The 15800-nt window shown below is 36.6% G+C and overlaps 1 protein-coding gene across 1 annotated transcript in view; it reads right to left on the bottom strand.

Moving 5' to 3' along the window:
* Positions 1–9494: 9494 nt before the first annotated feature.
* The window catches only part of LOC104461682 (dual specificity protein phosphatase CDC14B-like), a gene marked incomplete at its 5' end in the record, with an annotated part of 36536 nt that continues 30230 nt past the window's right edge, over positions 9495–15800 (bottom strand). Inside the window, one exon of the mRNA XM_010073350.1 lies at positions 9495–9534. Within this exon, the coding sequence (XP_010071652.1) occupies positions 9495–9534 (40 nt within the window). The remainder of the gene's footprint in view (positions 9535–15800) is intronic.

Below are 15800 nucleotides of genomic sequence, written 5' to 3'. Positions count from 1 at the left end.
TAAAGGAAAGTGCTCATTGGTGTGGGTCTGAGGTATTGTTTTCACAAGTCAGAGTAGCAGATTGAAGCTTTTTCTATTTGGATGTAGTCTGGGGAAACAAACAAACCAACCCAAACTTAAACAGCAGACCTTTCTCACCCAAAACAGTGAACACCTCTCTAAAGAGAAGTGATCTTTAAAATTAAGGCAGCACAGATGCTTTTAATTGTTAGCTAACCGTAAGTCTTGTTTCAGTAACAAGATATTATCTGCAACTGGTCTGAAGATGTTGAAAGTGAAGTAAAGTAAGAATTCTAAGCTAAAGACAGAACTAAACTGTTAGGAAGGCTTCTAATTTTACCAGGAGCTACAAACTAAAATGTTTCGTGCCTTGCCAGGAAGTTTGTGTGACATTGGGGATGAGGTGGGATGGCCTTTCCTTGCAGCTTTAACATACTTCCTCACTTGAGCCAGATACCCTAACTTGTTCCCTGTCAAAGGGGACACTCAGAGCTGTTCTTGGGGATCTGAGAAAAACAAGGAAATGGTGCCAGAAGTGATGAGGGAAAGAAATGAGAGGAGAACCACACTAGATATTTTGCAAGTAGCTGTCAGCTGCAAACGAGTTTTCAAATGCCTGCTCAACTTGAACCCTTTCTTTCAATTTACTGGGAAAGCAGATGAATATAAACCTCCTTTTTTCCCTGTTCTCTGCCTCCCTTTGTTTTGTATCATTTCTAAGCAGTCTCATTTGAGAGCAAATAGTGAATGAGACTTGAAGAAAAAAAGTTTTGCTTTGGAGTAAGCTCTAAGAGTATTCAGAAACTTAAATTAACTCTTATCTCTATGGTAAGGCTTTATGCAAGTAGGATATAATAATCCCAGAAAGACTAGAAAGACTACTGACTCTTTTCTATATACTCCAAACAGACGGTCTGCAAAGTAGTGCTGCCCAAAGGACTTTTGTTACATTGTTAAATTACTTATATGACAATCTGCTATAACATGAGATTTCAGATTCCACAAGGAGCACATTTTAGTGGCATTGGGATATTATGACAACCTGCAGTAGAAAGAATGTGCACAAGTAAAAGTGTTGGTTTTAGAGGAACCCATGCTCCTTCTTTTTGAGTAACTGAACAGGATAAAACAACAAAAATGACTCTTTCACCTTGTAGGAACAAGCTACTACTTGAAATCACTGCAGTTCAAGATTTTGCTGCTGCTCTTGTAATAGGTACTTGGGTGTTTCTGCCAAAAATGGCAATTTCATGGTTGTGGAACAGAAGTTATTTTGTCTATGGGGATCTTGGAATTTTTTTGCTTTTTCTTCCCTTTTGTTCCCCTTATCCCATGGGACAGGGAAGAATGTGTCTGAATGTTTATTGATATTTTTGCTTGCAGGGGTGATTGTGCATACAGGTATGGAGGGCTTCTTTGCAAGGCTCACCTCTGTTTTCCTGTTTTATGTCTTCAAGGTGTAGCCTCTTATTTTACGAACACCTCTTTTTGCTAAGGAAAGCAGTGAAATACTTTAACCATTCCTTTTTCTACTAAAAATTTGAAACCTTGTTACGCTACTGGGCTGAATCTGGTGCAATGCAATTTGTTGAGTTCTGACTGTTTTCTGAGAAGGCTGAAGGATTGTTCTATTTTTCAGTCTGGTTCCTGCTGCTGCAAAGCTACTGTTTACTCCTCTAACTTTGATCTGTTTTTTGAAACAAAATGACAAAGAGGTTCTGTGGGGAATGTTTTAAGGACTTGTCACGGTGTATCTGTATAATCAGCATTTGGTCAGCAGATTATTGAAAAACTCCTGGTTTAAAAAAAAAAATAAAATGGGCTGCTTTTAAGACTGTTTAATGAAAAAATACCCAAACAAGCAACAAACCTAAACAAACAAAAAACACCCCAAAAAACCCCAGCCCACCCAGCTCAAAACTTTGTGAGAGTGAGACTTAATGTTATTGGTTACTGCTTATTAAACCAAAAGTGTCTTACAACAGCTAAGTGTGACAATTTTCTTTTTCAGTCTGTCAGACTTGAATATGGGTTAAGAATTTCTCTAGTTGAGAGTATCTAAGTATAAAGAAGAAATTATTAGTTGTGTGTGGTGACAGTGATCTGATTCCTTTGCCTAGCTGTGAAAGAGAACTTACTAAATCTCAGTCATCTGTCATATTTAAGGTACCAAAATAGCTCCATCTGTTAAGCACGTCTGCTGCTAACAGTTACTCCTGGTTTAGCTTTACTCCTTTGTGTAAAGCAAATGGTAGCAGGTGTAAATATATACACAAACACTAGTAAAACATGGCATGCATCTTGGGAAGAGATTAAATTGTGCTGCAGATCTTAGTCATGTTACTCTTCAATGCAGTACTACAAGATACTCTGCTGTTAGGATTACTGTAGTGAGTGGCCTAGGAAAAACTACTGCATTTCAGCTTTTGAGTTTTAGATTAATGTAAATCACAGAAAGTTTGTAAAGAAAGGAATTAACCTTTCTCCACTACTGGCATTTATATATGATAGTGTTGATACTGTGTGGTCCACTTGTATCATACCTGGTACTGTGGTATAGGATTGGCAAGAGTATATTACTCTGAAAGTGCCTTTAAAGGAAAGAGGAGATTAATGTCTATGCTTAACATAAGAATACTAAAGAATAACTAAAAAGATGCAGAAGTAAAAAGCCCTGGTAAAAAAAAGCTATAATTGATAAATAGGGATATTAGGCAAAGAGCCTGTGGGAGATGAGCTTTCATCTTTGGTTACGCTTTTTCATGTGAAAACAGGGCTCGGGGTATGTACAGTGTTTGGGCCCAAACCTGAAATCTATAGCCCTAGTACACCTGTGTCATTAAGATTATTCTTCCATAATGTTCAAGCAATTTTTTTCCCTTCAGAGCTGTCACAGGCACATGTATGCATAGGCACAAGACCACATGGAAGTATGCATAATACATATTATATATGCAGTGTTGAAAGTAATGTAACACTGGTTCATTGCCACTGGACTGACAATTGAATGTGAAACATGGTTATCTTTGCAGAAAAGGTACATTTCAGTCACTGAATAACAGGCATGGAATTGGAGCTTTTCTCTTGCAGTAATGTATATTGGGCAAGGACTGAACAGTTTGTGCTTGGAGGGAGAAAATCTTCAGCCTTCAGAAGAAGTAACAACTGTTCCACTGTGGCTCTATTACTTAGAATTTAATGTGAAATACATTAAATCTTCAGATGGGTTTTATTTGTCTGCAAACAAATGCCTTTTTGAAGATGTGACACAACAAATGTTACAGGTAGCTGCACCTTCAGAGCAGCTTTAGATACTGCATCACATTTAATTGGCAGTGTTATGTTTGAGACAAACTAGCACTTAATAAAGTTTTTGCGCTCTCTGGGTATCCTGTCTGAATATCCATATTTTGTGTTCTGTTGTCTCTACAATGATTTATAGCTCGTTAACAGGACTCAATAAGCTGGTGTCTGCTTTTAGCGCAATGGTAATTCCTCTGTCTTGATTTGTACAGTAGTTACTATCTGAATTAAGGATACTGTGTTTTGCATAATGTAATTGAATGTGCAGGATACCTTTGCCAAAAGGTAAAAATAGCAGTAACAAGGTACTGACCTATTCTCCTCTGGCAAGAGAAAAAATAAGTTCACATGCTATAATCCAGGAATTCTGTGCTTGTTAGTGGTTTAGTTATATTTCTGTATTGAATGCTGTTTTGAGTTTTTCCTGGCTCTAGCAAAGGCCCTGGACCTTGGAAGCTCTTGTGGGAAAATTAAAACCTAGTAACCTTTTCACTGAAGCTTCCACTGAAGTGAAAGAAAGACCATAGGCTAGAAGAGGTCTGAACAGATGGAGGAAGGGAGGGAACCCCAACAATTAAACTCAAACTTGGGAAGAAAGACAAGTGGGTCTAGAGAGAAGCTGTGTTTGAAGGAGGAATAATGAGGAGGCTGAGCCTTTCCACCGAGTAGAAGACCAAGTAACTGCCTTGCTGTCTTAAGAGAATAGCATCAAAGCACTGATGGAGTGAAAACAAGCTCACAAGGGTGAGAACTGGTCTGCTCCAGCATTGGCATAGTGTCTATCTTCCTGCTATCAGCAGCAATCACTTTGGATTTTCTTGCAATAATGGCTGCTGCCATGGGTAATCTCCTGTCTGCACCCTCTGTCCTGTTGGTGCACAAGGACTTTGGAATTTACCACTTTATCCTGTTTGTGGCATAACTTGTCTGCAGCAACTCGTGTAGTTGGAAGAGCTGGGAGCCGAAGGGGCTAGTGGCACAGGAGAGTTTTGCATCTGCCCTGTGCAGCAGGGCAACTGCATGGTGGGCTGAGGGATGAAAAACAGCAGCTACTGCTTGGGCTATCTGGTTTTGCCACCGATTCTTTGGCAGCCTTGGGGACTGGGACAGAGTTTGATAGGGAGGACACAGACCGGGAGTGGAGCTGTTGAAAGGACAGACTTTCTAGATGCCCTCCCCTAGTCCCTCTTGTCACAGCCCAGTGCTTGGACCAGGTTCTTGGAGATATCCCATGAATAAGGGTGTCATGCTTAATACCACAGTTACTTACTTGAAGCTAGTTGATGTCCCATGGCATTTCTGATTTAGAGTGACATAGAGTATACTGAAAGTGCAACACAAATGTAAGTCACACTTTGCAAAATATAGCAATTGCAATCACAATAGTGGTGTGATTTTTGTTACGGGTGCCTATGATATCCTTACTGTCACCATGCAGGGTGTCCCAAGTTGCCAGGAAGGAATAGGAAGGTTGATGCCAGCTCAAACGCATTGCTCTCTTAGAAATCTTTGTGACAGTTGTCTAGGGCTTATACTCTTATGTATTCACTCTCTCCATGCTGTTCTGGCCATCTCTGGGAGACATCCACTCTGAAGAACGCTGGGAGAAACACAGCATCAAGTGATCCACTCAGCTGTTGATGGCCATTGATCTAAAACAAAGGCCACTGTCCAGTCCCCTTTGCTGAGATAAAGTAATCATTGCAACAGCTGTGGTCCATCACATCCTGCATGATTCCCTGAGCTTCACAAACACCTCACCCCTGCCCATCTTCTCTCAGCCTTATTCCATTTTAAGGGCTTACTGGTCCATCACACCCATGTGAAACAAACCCCAAAAACACGAAAGAAAAAGCAAACCTCTTCCTCAACAAACTCTTAGTGAGTTAGGCTTAAAGCATGCAGTTTAACACCAGCCTTGAATATTTCTAAACAGCACATCCATTTTGCAACAGCATATTTTTGTCTATTCCTACATAGGCTATGTAGAAATTCTAATGCAAAGGAGGCTAAATAGAGCCAAATCAAAGTTATTCAGAAATACTGTGAACATATTAATCTTGCAGTGCACTAACTTGTCAATGGATTTGACCTAGGCCACCCTTCTGATGTTCTCTGTAGGACTTTCTTTTAGTCCCCTGATGTATTTTATTTTTTTTTGGCCTCTGCCCAGTGCCAGTACTCCTTAAATTGCTAATGATATGATAGGGCTTAACTGTGTTTTCTTCTGGACATCACATGCATAAAACAGTCTTTTCCCAGGCAAAACCCCACCCTTCACTCTTCAGAAGGCAACTCGTTTGTCAGGAAAAGGTGGTTCAAACATTCATGTAAGTTTAGAAAGGATCACCTTACAACAGATCATACAGATTTTCCAACCATAAAAAAATGTATCTTTGGAGCAAGTGAAAGTTTACTTGCTTGTCAAACAGGCTCTGCTTGGGGTGTGCAAATTCTGCATTTTTGTAATGTCAGTAAAGTAAGGGCGATTAGAAGTATTGGGGTTGGTCAGTATTCTTTGCTGTTCTGTTTGGATAGTTTTTTTAAGACTGAACTAGACCACCGTCACCTCTTTTGCAAGAAGACATGTTCCTTTTGATAAACCTTCACTTTGATGGTGTCAAAGTATACAGTATTTAATACAATGACTGTTTCAAAAATGTGAATGATATGATTATAGACAAAGCAAACAAAATAATTAGAACCCCATTGTCTGTCTTTTTCATATTTTTTACTGGGTAACAGTATCCTAACAATTCAAATACAATTAGTGTTGTTCTCCACAGTGAAATGTAGAGCCAGAAGTTCTCTGCTTTTGAGATTAGAAAAGTATACGTTTTAAGGCTTTGTTCTTTAATTAAAGGTTTTCAGGCAGCTGACATTCTTCCATTTTTCAGAGCACATGAGTCAGTGTGGTACAGATATGATGGTTTTGTGATGAATTTTTTTAGAGTGCTGGAAATAAAAGCAAGAAAATAAACTTCTGATTGTTGTTTTTAATTTTACACAATTCATGTTTACAATTCTCACTATTCAGTATTTTGTATAAAATCAAATACAATATGCAGTATTTTCAAATGAGACACAAATGCATGTTGAACTAAATATTACAAGATAATATGAAGCTTTATCTTAAAAATACCTTCAGCAAAATAAACTCCCATTCTGTCAATCCAAGTTAAAAAAATATGATTAGAAATATACAATTTAAAAATAATCAGGATGAACAGTACTGATTAGTCAAGAAATTTTTAGATCTTGATAGTCTGTACATGAGTTTATGCAAGACAAACAGTCTGCAAACCATTAATATAAAAACTGCAGTGCAAGAAAATGGTGAACATAACTTTTTTTTTTTTCCATTTTAATGTATGAGTCTCTACAAATCTTATTTTTTGTTTTAAATCAGCAGCACTTCCTCCATTGTCATATTGGGGCAAAAAGAAAGGATCTGGGTTAACATCTGAGTTATGTTACTGATGCTCTCATGGAAGCCCGCAATTTGACCCAAGATATTACAGCTTTTGAGTTGCATACTGTTGGATAAGAGACAAAGGGGGAATCCATCTGTCATGTATTTGAATGAAAGGAAAGAATTTCTAAGGGAAAACTCCTTAGAAGTTGATTGAAAAAATGATGACTGCAGAAATAACTTCCTTCAGCTACTCAGTGGTACAATGGTGATGCAGCTGCCATCACACATTTCATTTTGGCACATAATACTTCACAATTCAAGAAAGATTTAGAAACCAAGGACCCCCTCACCCATGCCCACTCTTCGTTCTTGTACTTAAGCTTTGGTATGGTATAATAAAAATTCTAGACAAAGTATTAAAAAGTCAGAAGAACAAACTAAGCAATACAATTAGATGGGACACAGTGAGGTAATGAGTTAATTTTCCATCTAAGGCTGATTTGGAGATTTCAAATGTAAAATCTCTTTGACATTTATGTGTTTCTTGCTAAGATACTGGGTGGTGGAAGGGGTATCCCCAAACACATTCATGCCAAACATGCAGTTTTGGTTTAGCTAGAGTTGCTATTGTGTGTGTTTGTGCACTTGTTTTATGCAAATTTTCTTCTGATGAACCTGAAAATGCTAATGGTCTGCTGGTTACTTTAAAAAAGGCAAAATCAGATTTGGAAGGGGTGTGAAATAGACTATTTTTAGGTTAAAACCAAAGATGCTAAAAGAGGCTCAGCTGAGAGAAGGGCAAAGCCAAACCCAATAAATATTACTAGATCTTTCCTGTTTTGACTCTTACTCTCTCACCTCACTAGTTTCATTCCTTCAGCCTTCCATGATAAGATTTTTTTTCAAAAATAAATGCAGATTCATATTTGCACAATGCACCTACTCTTGTGGTCACCTGTACTTCAGCTTTTGACCACATTGGTTTACTTAAAAAAAGACAAGAAATTTTAATCATAGTATTGGGGTGAAGTCAGTCCCTCTCTTTTAGGTGCTTTTCATCTAGAAGAAAATGGTGTTGAGGATGAAGATTAAGAGGAAAACAATATCTGGGGTCTGAGCCTCAATAGTCCTTTATTTTCCACCATACAAGCCTCTTCTGTTTTCTTTGTATTAATATTTGCAAATTTTGACTATCCAAACTCACGGATGCTAACTAGAAGCTTCCTTGCACTTTACATCCCCCTTCCTCTCCAACTCATGATGCTCTTGCCACAAAATATTTTCAAGCCAGTGTGTAGTTATATTGACATTCAAAAATCACCAACCTAAATCTTAATTTTAATTTAAAAGTATGTAGATTGAAACTAGTCACTCAACCTGCCCATTTACACTCATAAAAAGAAAATTCTCCCCCTTGGAGACGTAATCTGTATCTTTAAAAACTTCAGTTATACCATTGCTAACATTTCAGATCTCTCAATTTCTTCTACTTTCTGCTGTAAGAGTCACTAAATCAATGGATACCTGTATCATATTTAAGGCTATGCGGTAACAGTCCTCATCTGAGGGATATGCAGCTATAAACTTCAGTTGGCAGACAAGGGTACATCACTGCAAACCCAGCTTTGAGATTTCATAATGTGAAAAGGGGCAGGGAAATAACACTGCCCGTGTTTGAAGACAGTCTTGTAGTGGATGAAAATTTCCGTCTCAGACAGATTCCTCTAAAAATTACACTGTTTTTTAACAGAGGTAAACTGTAGTTTTTAAAGTGTTAATTATATGTTAAAAACTATACCAGCTCCTGAGTTCCACTACCAATCTCAGTTGTACAGCAAGCTTACTTTCCCTTTTTTGTGTGCTGCACTCATTAAGTGTCTCAAAGCTAAAAAGCAGTGACATCCACACGTTAGCAAGCGTACCAATAAAATCTGGGAAAAATGCTTACCTTTTAGATATGGTAATTTAAGGTTTCATGTAAAAGACTTGAATATAGGAAAAAAACAGTAATGACAGTTTAATATGACAGCACTGCTTTAAATGGTAAGCTGTTTTTCCTCTCCCTTAAAATCATACCAGATTTAAAGCAATTACAACTAGTTAAAAGAGCCATTGGTTATGAACATCTAAAAATCTATTACTAGTAAAAACAAGTTAATTGCTTATAGTTAGTTTTTTCAAAATAAACAAACCACACAACCTTTGAAAATAAAGCACTCTTTGGTGGACAATAGTTACTTTGTGTACTCAATACTGCGGCTTCATAAAAAACTTCATACAAAATAAGAAAGAATAGCCAATTAACACAGGAGAGTACCAATGCTATAAGAAAAAAGCTCTTGTAGCTTATTGTCAGTCTCAAGTGGAGACTTGAGCCCAGTCTGAGTGGACAACACAGATTTATATATTTTAAAGCTCCCACCATCTTTTCATTTCTGGTGGTCAGCAGCTAAGTGATTGCCATCACAATTTATACACATGCATCATACATACTAGCAAGCCCTCTTTATAATAGAGAGCTTAAGTATTTACACCTGAGTCTGAACGTACACAGATTTTGTTGGTTTTGTTTGAGGAAGTGTCAGCACATTAGGAAAGTATCTGCCAAGCATGTTGACAGTTCATTTTACTCTACAATTATGGAAGAGATTCTTCTGTTTCATTTTTGTTGAAAAATGGAGCCAAAATAATCTTCCTTAAGTTGCATCAAATCCCCTCTAGTCACATCCTCTTCATTCCTGAATATCCCCTTCAACACTGCTTGATTATTTGAAATTTAACGTAATACTGTTCTAGTCCTTGGGACAGACTGGCTGCTGAAATAAAACATAATTGAGGAAAAAAGTTAAATATGTATTCAGTATGTATTTCAGGCAAACATTTCTGGTAGGGTAAAATGAGCAAAAGATACTTAAAAGAAAGAAACAAGATAAAAGTCACTGCATTTAACAACACAGCAATACTGGTTGCAAAGAAAGCAAAGACTGGTCTGATCACAGACAGTATGAAGAAAGGTTCCGTTCCATACAGAAAAGCAACAGAGGATTCAACCATAATTTCACTAAGTGCATTTTCTGTAAAGCATTCCTTTTCTTTCTCTCTCTCTGAGGTACCAAACTGTAGGAAAAGTAGAAAGAATAGTAAAGAAACATTAATTTTTTTAAAGCTTATATACTGACAAGCTCTGAAATGCTGCCGATATTTTTTAATGTTTGAACGTGGGTGCAGAAGTCTGCTTTACAATTCCCAGCAAAACAAATGCATATGAGATTTTTAAAGCATATTCCTCTTTGTTAGTTTTTGTGATATACCTCTCTGGTTAAAGGAAGTAAAGGAATCTAGACAAGACAGTTTTCATACATTTTCCCCCATACTTCACATTATTTTTTTGTAATAACTTGACCTGCATGCCTTTAAGCATCTCTACCTAAGGAATTTTGATCTACCTATGAAAATTCCTTCACCCCTCAAGATTTCATTTCTAGTCAACTACTTACTATACACATAATCCTAGTTCTGTTATGTGTGGTAATAATAAAAGACTCATTTGTGTCTTACTATGATTCAGTTGTTTTGGATCTGATGTATGCACCTTGCTAAAATACAAACACAAACTTCTCAGTAATTGGCAAATTTACAAAGAAGATATCTGTACTAGAAAACCAAGGGCAACCACAGGAAAAGACTGGATAACACTCTAGTAATGTAATTTCTTGAAGTGGAACAGCAGTGTTATTCAATTACAAGATATAATGAGCTCTGTCCACCTGTAGTGGTCTTTCATAGATAACAGCTGACATGCAGAGAGATGTTCCGCAAAGGGAATGCAGTGAATGTTATGATTATCACTGACATCCCCTAAATTCTCTTTGCAAAGCCAGAATAGAGTGTTTCAGCTGCAAATGGCTGTTTTGGATAAAAAATAACTCTGGAGGCATTCTATGATATTGTCTCCCACAGTCTGAAGGATGAAATGGCAAATTAATTACCCAGCTCTGCAGATTATACTGCGTTAGGATGGGTCACAAATGTGATTCATCAAGAGTAAGAATTTACTAAAATGAACTAAAGCATCAACAAATGAGATTAATATAAAAATACTGCAAGATGCTTCCACTGGAACATATCAGACAAGAAAATGAAAGAATAAGGGTACACAGTAATGTTGGAAGTTCAAGGAAGGCAACAAGGTCTTGACAAAGACAGATGCTGGTTAGGGAATTATCTCAATTTTTTAATAATAATTGTTCTCCTCTACCCTGAAATTCACTTGATCTGGAATAGGTCAATCAATTTGAGCACAATGCAAACTGCACAGACTTCAAGAAATTAAAATAAACTTAGATGAAGAAACAAAGGGATGCTTAAAAAAGAAGACTGAGGTTTTGCAAAATGCTACATGAAAAATAAAAGGATACCTACAAGATTAACAACAAAGTACTGCATTCTAAGTCCATGAAAATGTACAGTCATGCCAAAATACCCTTTAGAGGGACTAGCACTCAGTTATCCCTCTCAGATGAAAAGATAATTAAGAACTCCAGAACGGCGACGTAACTAGGACAAAGTTGATTATTGGATCCAAGAATAAAGTGATTGAAATTCTTTGACCTCAGGAGTTAGAAGAAAAGAAACAGTATATGGAATTAAATATCTGGGGTAGAAGTTTTAGAAAATCCGTTAAATATGAAGTGGTTTATGAAGTTTGAGATCAACCTGATCCTTGATCCCCAGAGTCACAAATCTGTCAATACACCTGAAGGATTTATTTCAAAATAACACAAATCCTCTATGAACTCTATTTGAGGGATGTTGTTTCCTCCTAAAGATAGGTATTTTCTTCTCACACAACACAAAGGTCAGCTTCGAGGTGTGTTTTCCAGGAACTGAAAATCTCTGTTCAATTGCACGTGCATGTATACAGCTACCAAGCACTGCAAGAAGCTTAAAATTGGGAGAGCTATGAAGGATAAAAACAGCAGGCACCATCAATTGTTTGGAACAAAACTGACATGGTGAAAATGATGCAAAATGGAGGAAAAAACCAACCAACTAAAGAGGAAAACCCTGAGAAAGACCTCAGATTTTTAGTAAAACATGCATTTCAAGAAAAAAAGAGATTATTTTTTAACATATACGAATCAAAATGTAATTCATCTAGCCACTGCTAAAAATTCTCTGACTAGAATTTACTGTGGTCTGCTATTAATGACTATTTCCATTGCCTGATAGAGTGAATTTTTCATAACTTCTGTTACCTTCAAGGTAACAGGATGAGGAAGGGGAAAGAAAAGCTCTGTGGGGAAAAAGATGCACAAGAACTTGGATTTTTCAACAGTATTTACGAATCAAGGTACATAACTACTTTTTATGCAATTTGACACCTTTTCCCAGCAAAAGCGAGTCTCTTCAGCACCTGACAGACCCATTCAAAATTTTTCACTATCAACGCAAGACAAATTCTGGTCAATTGTAACCACTGGAAATTGCTTAGAAATTGTTTTAAGCTACACTCTCAGGCTCATCTTTGATAATGACCTGGAGAGCTGCCATAGAGGGACATGAACACATGCACACACAGGGAAACATAGTAGTGGCCAAATGCTTCTGGGCCAGAAGGCACCTTCAGTCTTGCACAAATCCATTTGATTTCAAATTTTCATTAAACTTTACAGAAAAGGTGCAGTTCAAACTATCAGCCATACTCTCAGTACAAAATCTCATACCAATATACACGTGCATTTTATAGACTTCACCTCTCCACTACTACTACATTTCAGTTGTCCATCAAATTCCTCTTAGTTTTGACTTCATGTACTGATGAATAATTGACTTAATGCTGTGAACAACTTTTCCACCTCTTACTCCAGAGGCTTAGTAAAGACAGGTTTTTTTTATTACCAAAATCCCTCATCTTCAGTAATTCTGACTCACATTAGGAATTACAATATAAAATTCTCTAAGTTGAAAGACTGAGCAACATAAACAAATTACATAAGATTTAAGGTTCCAGATATCCTCAGTGCATAACATAAACCATAAAATTGTTTATCATTTCCCATTGCTAGGACCAGGAGTTGAAATGTGGCAAAAGCTTCTGTCAGCAATGGATACGCCAGCTCAAAGCATTTGCCTAGAGAACAGTTACTAGATCTGTAAAGAGGGTAACTCTCACCTTTTTAAACTGTTTTTTCTTGCAGCAGACCTGGTAGTTCTTTTAGTAATGTCTGTACTGTCAGAAATGCTAGGTTCAGAGGTTTTATTTTTCTGAACACTGGACTGCAGAATTACTCTGGAAAGAGTAGGAAAAAAGAAAGATTATATCACCTGAAAGTTTCTGAAACTATATAACCTGAAAACACTGAGAAGAGGATATTACAGTTGCAGCAGAGCTAACAAGTATCAGCTGGTTTTTCACAAATCATTCTGAAAAGCAAACTGTTCTGCCTGAAACACATTCTTCTAACATCCTTGTTATAAATATGGTAATGCAAGTTTTTTCATTAGGAGCACAGCCGTTTGTTTTGTTGGTTGTTTTGGGGTTTGTTTTTTGTTTTTTGTTTTTTTTCTTTCCAAGAATGGATTAAATTATTAGTTTTGAATTTCCTGTAAGTTTTTGGCAGGCAAAAAGCTTAGAAATTGTATTTTAAATTACTGCAACAAAACAACAGAAAAAGATAAAATCTAAAGTGTGCAACAAAAACAAACATTATTTTCCAGACTGACACAGAAAGGAATTCAGAAAAAACCCCAAGTAATTCAATTTGTGAAGATACAATCTAAATCTCCTGCAATTAACCACGAGATATTAGCTTCAAATACAGTAGGCTAAGAAAATTGTTGCATATGCTGGCATTTTGCTCTTACACGGAATTACTACACCATACTCAAAACTCAGCTTTACATGCTGGTTGTGCTCAACAACTTCACTCTAAAGCAATATATTGACTATGTCCTAAACAGGCAGATAAATCCCATTGTTGCTTACATCAACAACAAAAGAATTCCAGATTGTGAAATGCAAACAACAATTTTTATCCACCAGCCAACTGGTTTGTAGGTAAACCACATCTGCTGTATTCCTAAATACTTGTAGTGAAATTTTGACACTATGGAGGCAAAAAGTGACAACTCATCAATGGAGTCCACAAATATCCATTTAGTGCATCATTTTGTATGTCTATTCCCAAGTCATTCCATCTGTGCAAGGCTCCAACTATAAAACTACGCATAATTTTAGAGATTCAGAACTAAGTAATTTAGCTATTACTGGTTTTTTCCCCTGCTGTTCTTAGACTCTAATTTTCAGTGGCTTCACTGAGTCCATCTGTGTCAGGAGGTTATATTAGACTGGCAATCAAAACCTTCATTAAGTGGCATAAACTGCAGTCTGGTTGCTTCATGCTCTGAATAAACTGTTTTCAAAGAATCCTAGACATGAACATGAAACATGAATTTTGGAGCAAAAGTGGACAGGCACACATGTGAGAAAATATGAGTATTTTCATACTCATGTAACATATTTGCCAAAAACAGAAACGGAAAAAAAAAACCCAAAACCTATGTTTTCATTGTTTTATATGAGTTTGATACCAGAATTAGCATTTGTACCAGAGATAACACAATTTAATCTAAAACAACTTCTTTACAGCAGTAAAACTAATCAGCACCTTATTTACCACATAACTCAAGATTGTTCATCAAACAGATGACTACAGAACCAAAGTTCAAGTACTTTAAATTTCTATTTGAACAAGTCTCTTAATATTTCAGAGTTGCAAGATCTTGTCACTTGATTTGCAAAAGTCCAAACCAAACAGTGTTCTCTTCCTCCGAGATAAGACACAAGATTGTAAAGACAAGTACATGGTGAAAAGGTTCAAAACTTGGAAGTTCATTTCATAATTTCTATTGTGCTTGAAAACTAGTTCTAAGAAGTTCTAATATTAAAACTCAAAAATCTCTTTTCAGTGTCACAGCTCTCATACAACATGAACAAATTTGGGCTACTGCACTTTCACCTAAGCATTAAAAATGACACCAGTGGTGAAAAAAATACCTCCTTTGTACCTTTTATCTGGGCCACTAACAACTTCCAAGACTGAACAAAAAGGTACAAAGCTGGCTTAGCCCCATTACATTTAGTCAATGAAATATAATCATGACCAAATCATGGCACATGCTGGTTTATTAATGCTCATGCAGACAGAAATATGAAAAAATCATATCTTCTCCTTATATACATACACTGTCTCTGTATAAAATGCATGTAATGCACATATAAAAGAAAGTAAAAGTTATTAGAACATAATCTAATGGTTATAATCTTTCTTTTATAGGTGTCCATTCTTTCCAGACACCAGAATTTCAGAGTCAGTTTAAACCCATATTCTTATCTAATATGAACTGAAACACTATGAAGTGTTAAGATACGATCCTGCACAAACACTTTAATATTAATCTTGTTGACATATTATAGGTAAGTCCTTATTTCCCACAGAATTTCATTTTATTTGTTCAAAACAAAGAAAGAAACGAAAGGAGATTCTAAATGAGAATGTAAATTATAAAAATAGTCACCATATATAATTGCACCTTAAAACCAAACCAACCACAACATCATCTTCTTAAGATGGTGTATTTAACAAGGTGTAGGGAGAGAAGGAGCTGGCTTATGCAATCAGCTGTGAGCATGGCAGAACCTTTAACAACATCTGCTCTTCAGTTGATAGGTCATTTTTATATCAGCGATACACAAGTTCACAAGGCTACCTGAGAGCAAAGATTAACTGAGATCCCTGTGAACAAAACACTTGCTGTTTGAATCAGACTAAAATTCTAGACTTCCAAGACTGATAGCACCTCAAGGAAAACAGATGAGGTCCCATTTACACCATCATCTAACATGGTGTTAACACTAACACCCCGAGCTATCTTCAGGCTCAACAACTGTCAGCTTAGGAGCAGTAATATCAGAGCTTTTATTAGAATGCTACTGCATACATGTAAGAGAAGAAGAAACTATCTTTAATGTATGAAATTTTGATTTAACACAATTATGACTAGCAGCCTCACTTGATAG

The sequence above is a fragment of the Pterocles gutturalis genome, unplaced genomic scaffold, assembly GCF_000699245.1.
Source record: "Pterocles gutturalis isolate BGI_N339 unplaced genomic scaffold, ASM69924v1 scaffold12622, whole genome shotgun sequence".
NCBI classification, from domain to species: domain Eukaryota; kingdom Metazoa; phylum Chordata; class Aves; order Pterocliformes; family Pteroclidae; genus Pterocles; species Pterocles gutturalis.
The sequence above is the reverse complement of the archived record's forward strand: the minus strand, read 5'-3'. Positions and strand labels throughout refer to the sequence as shown.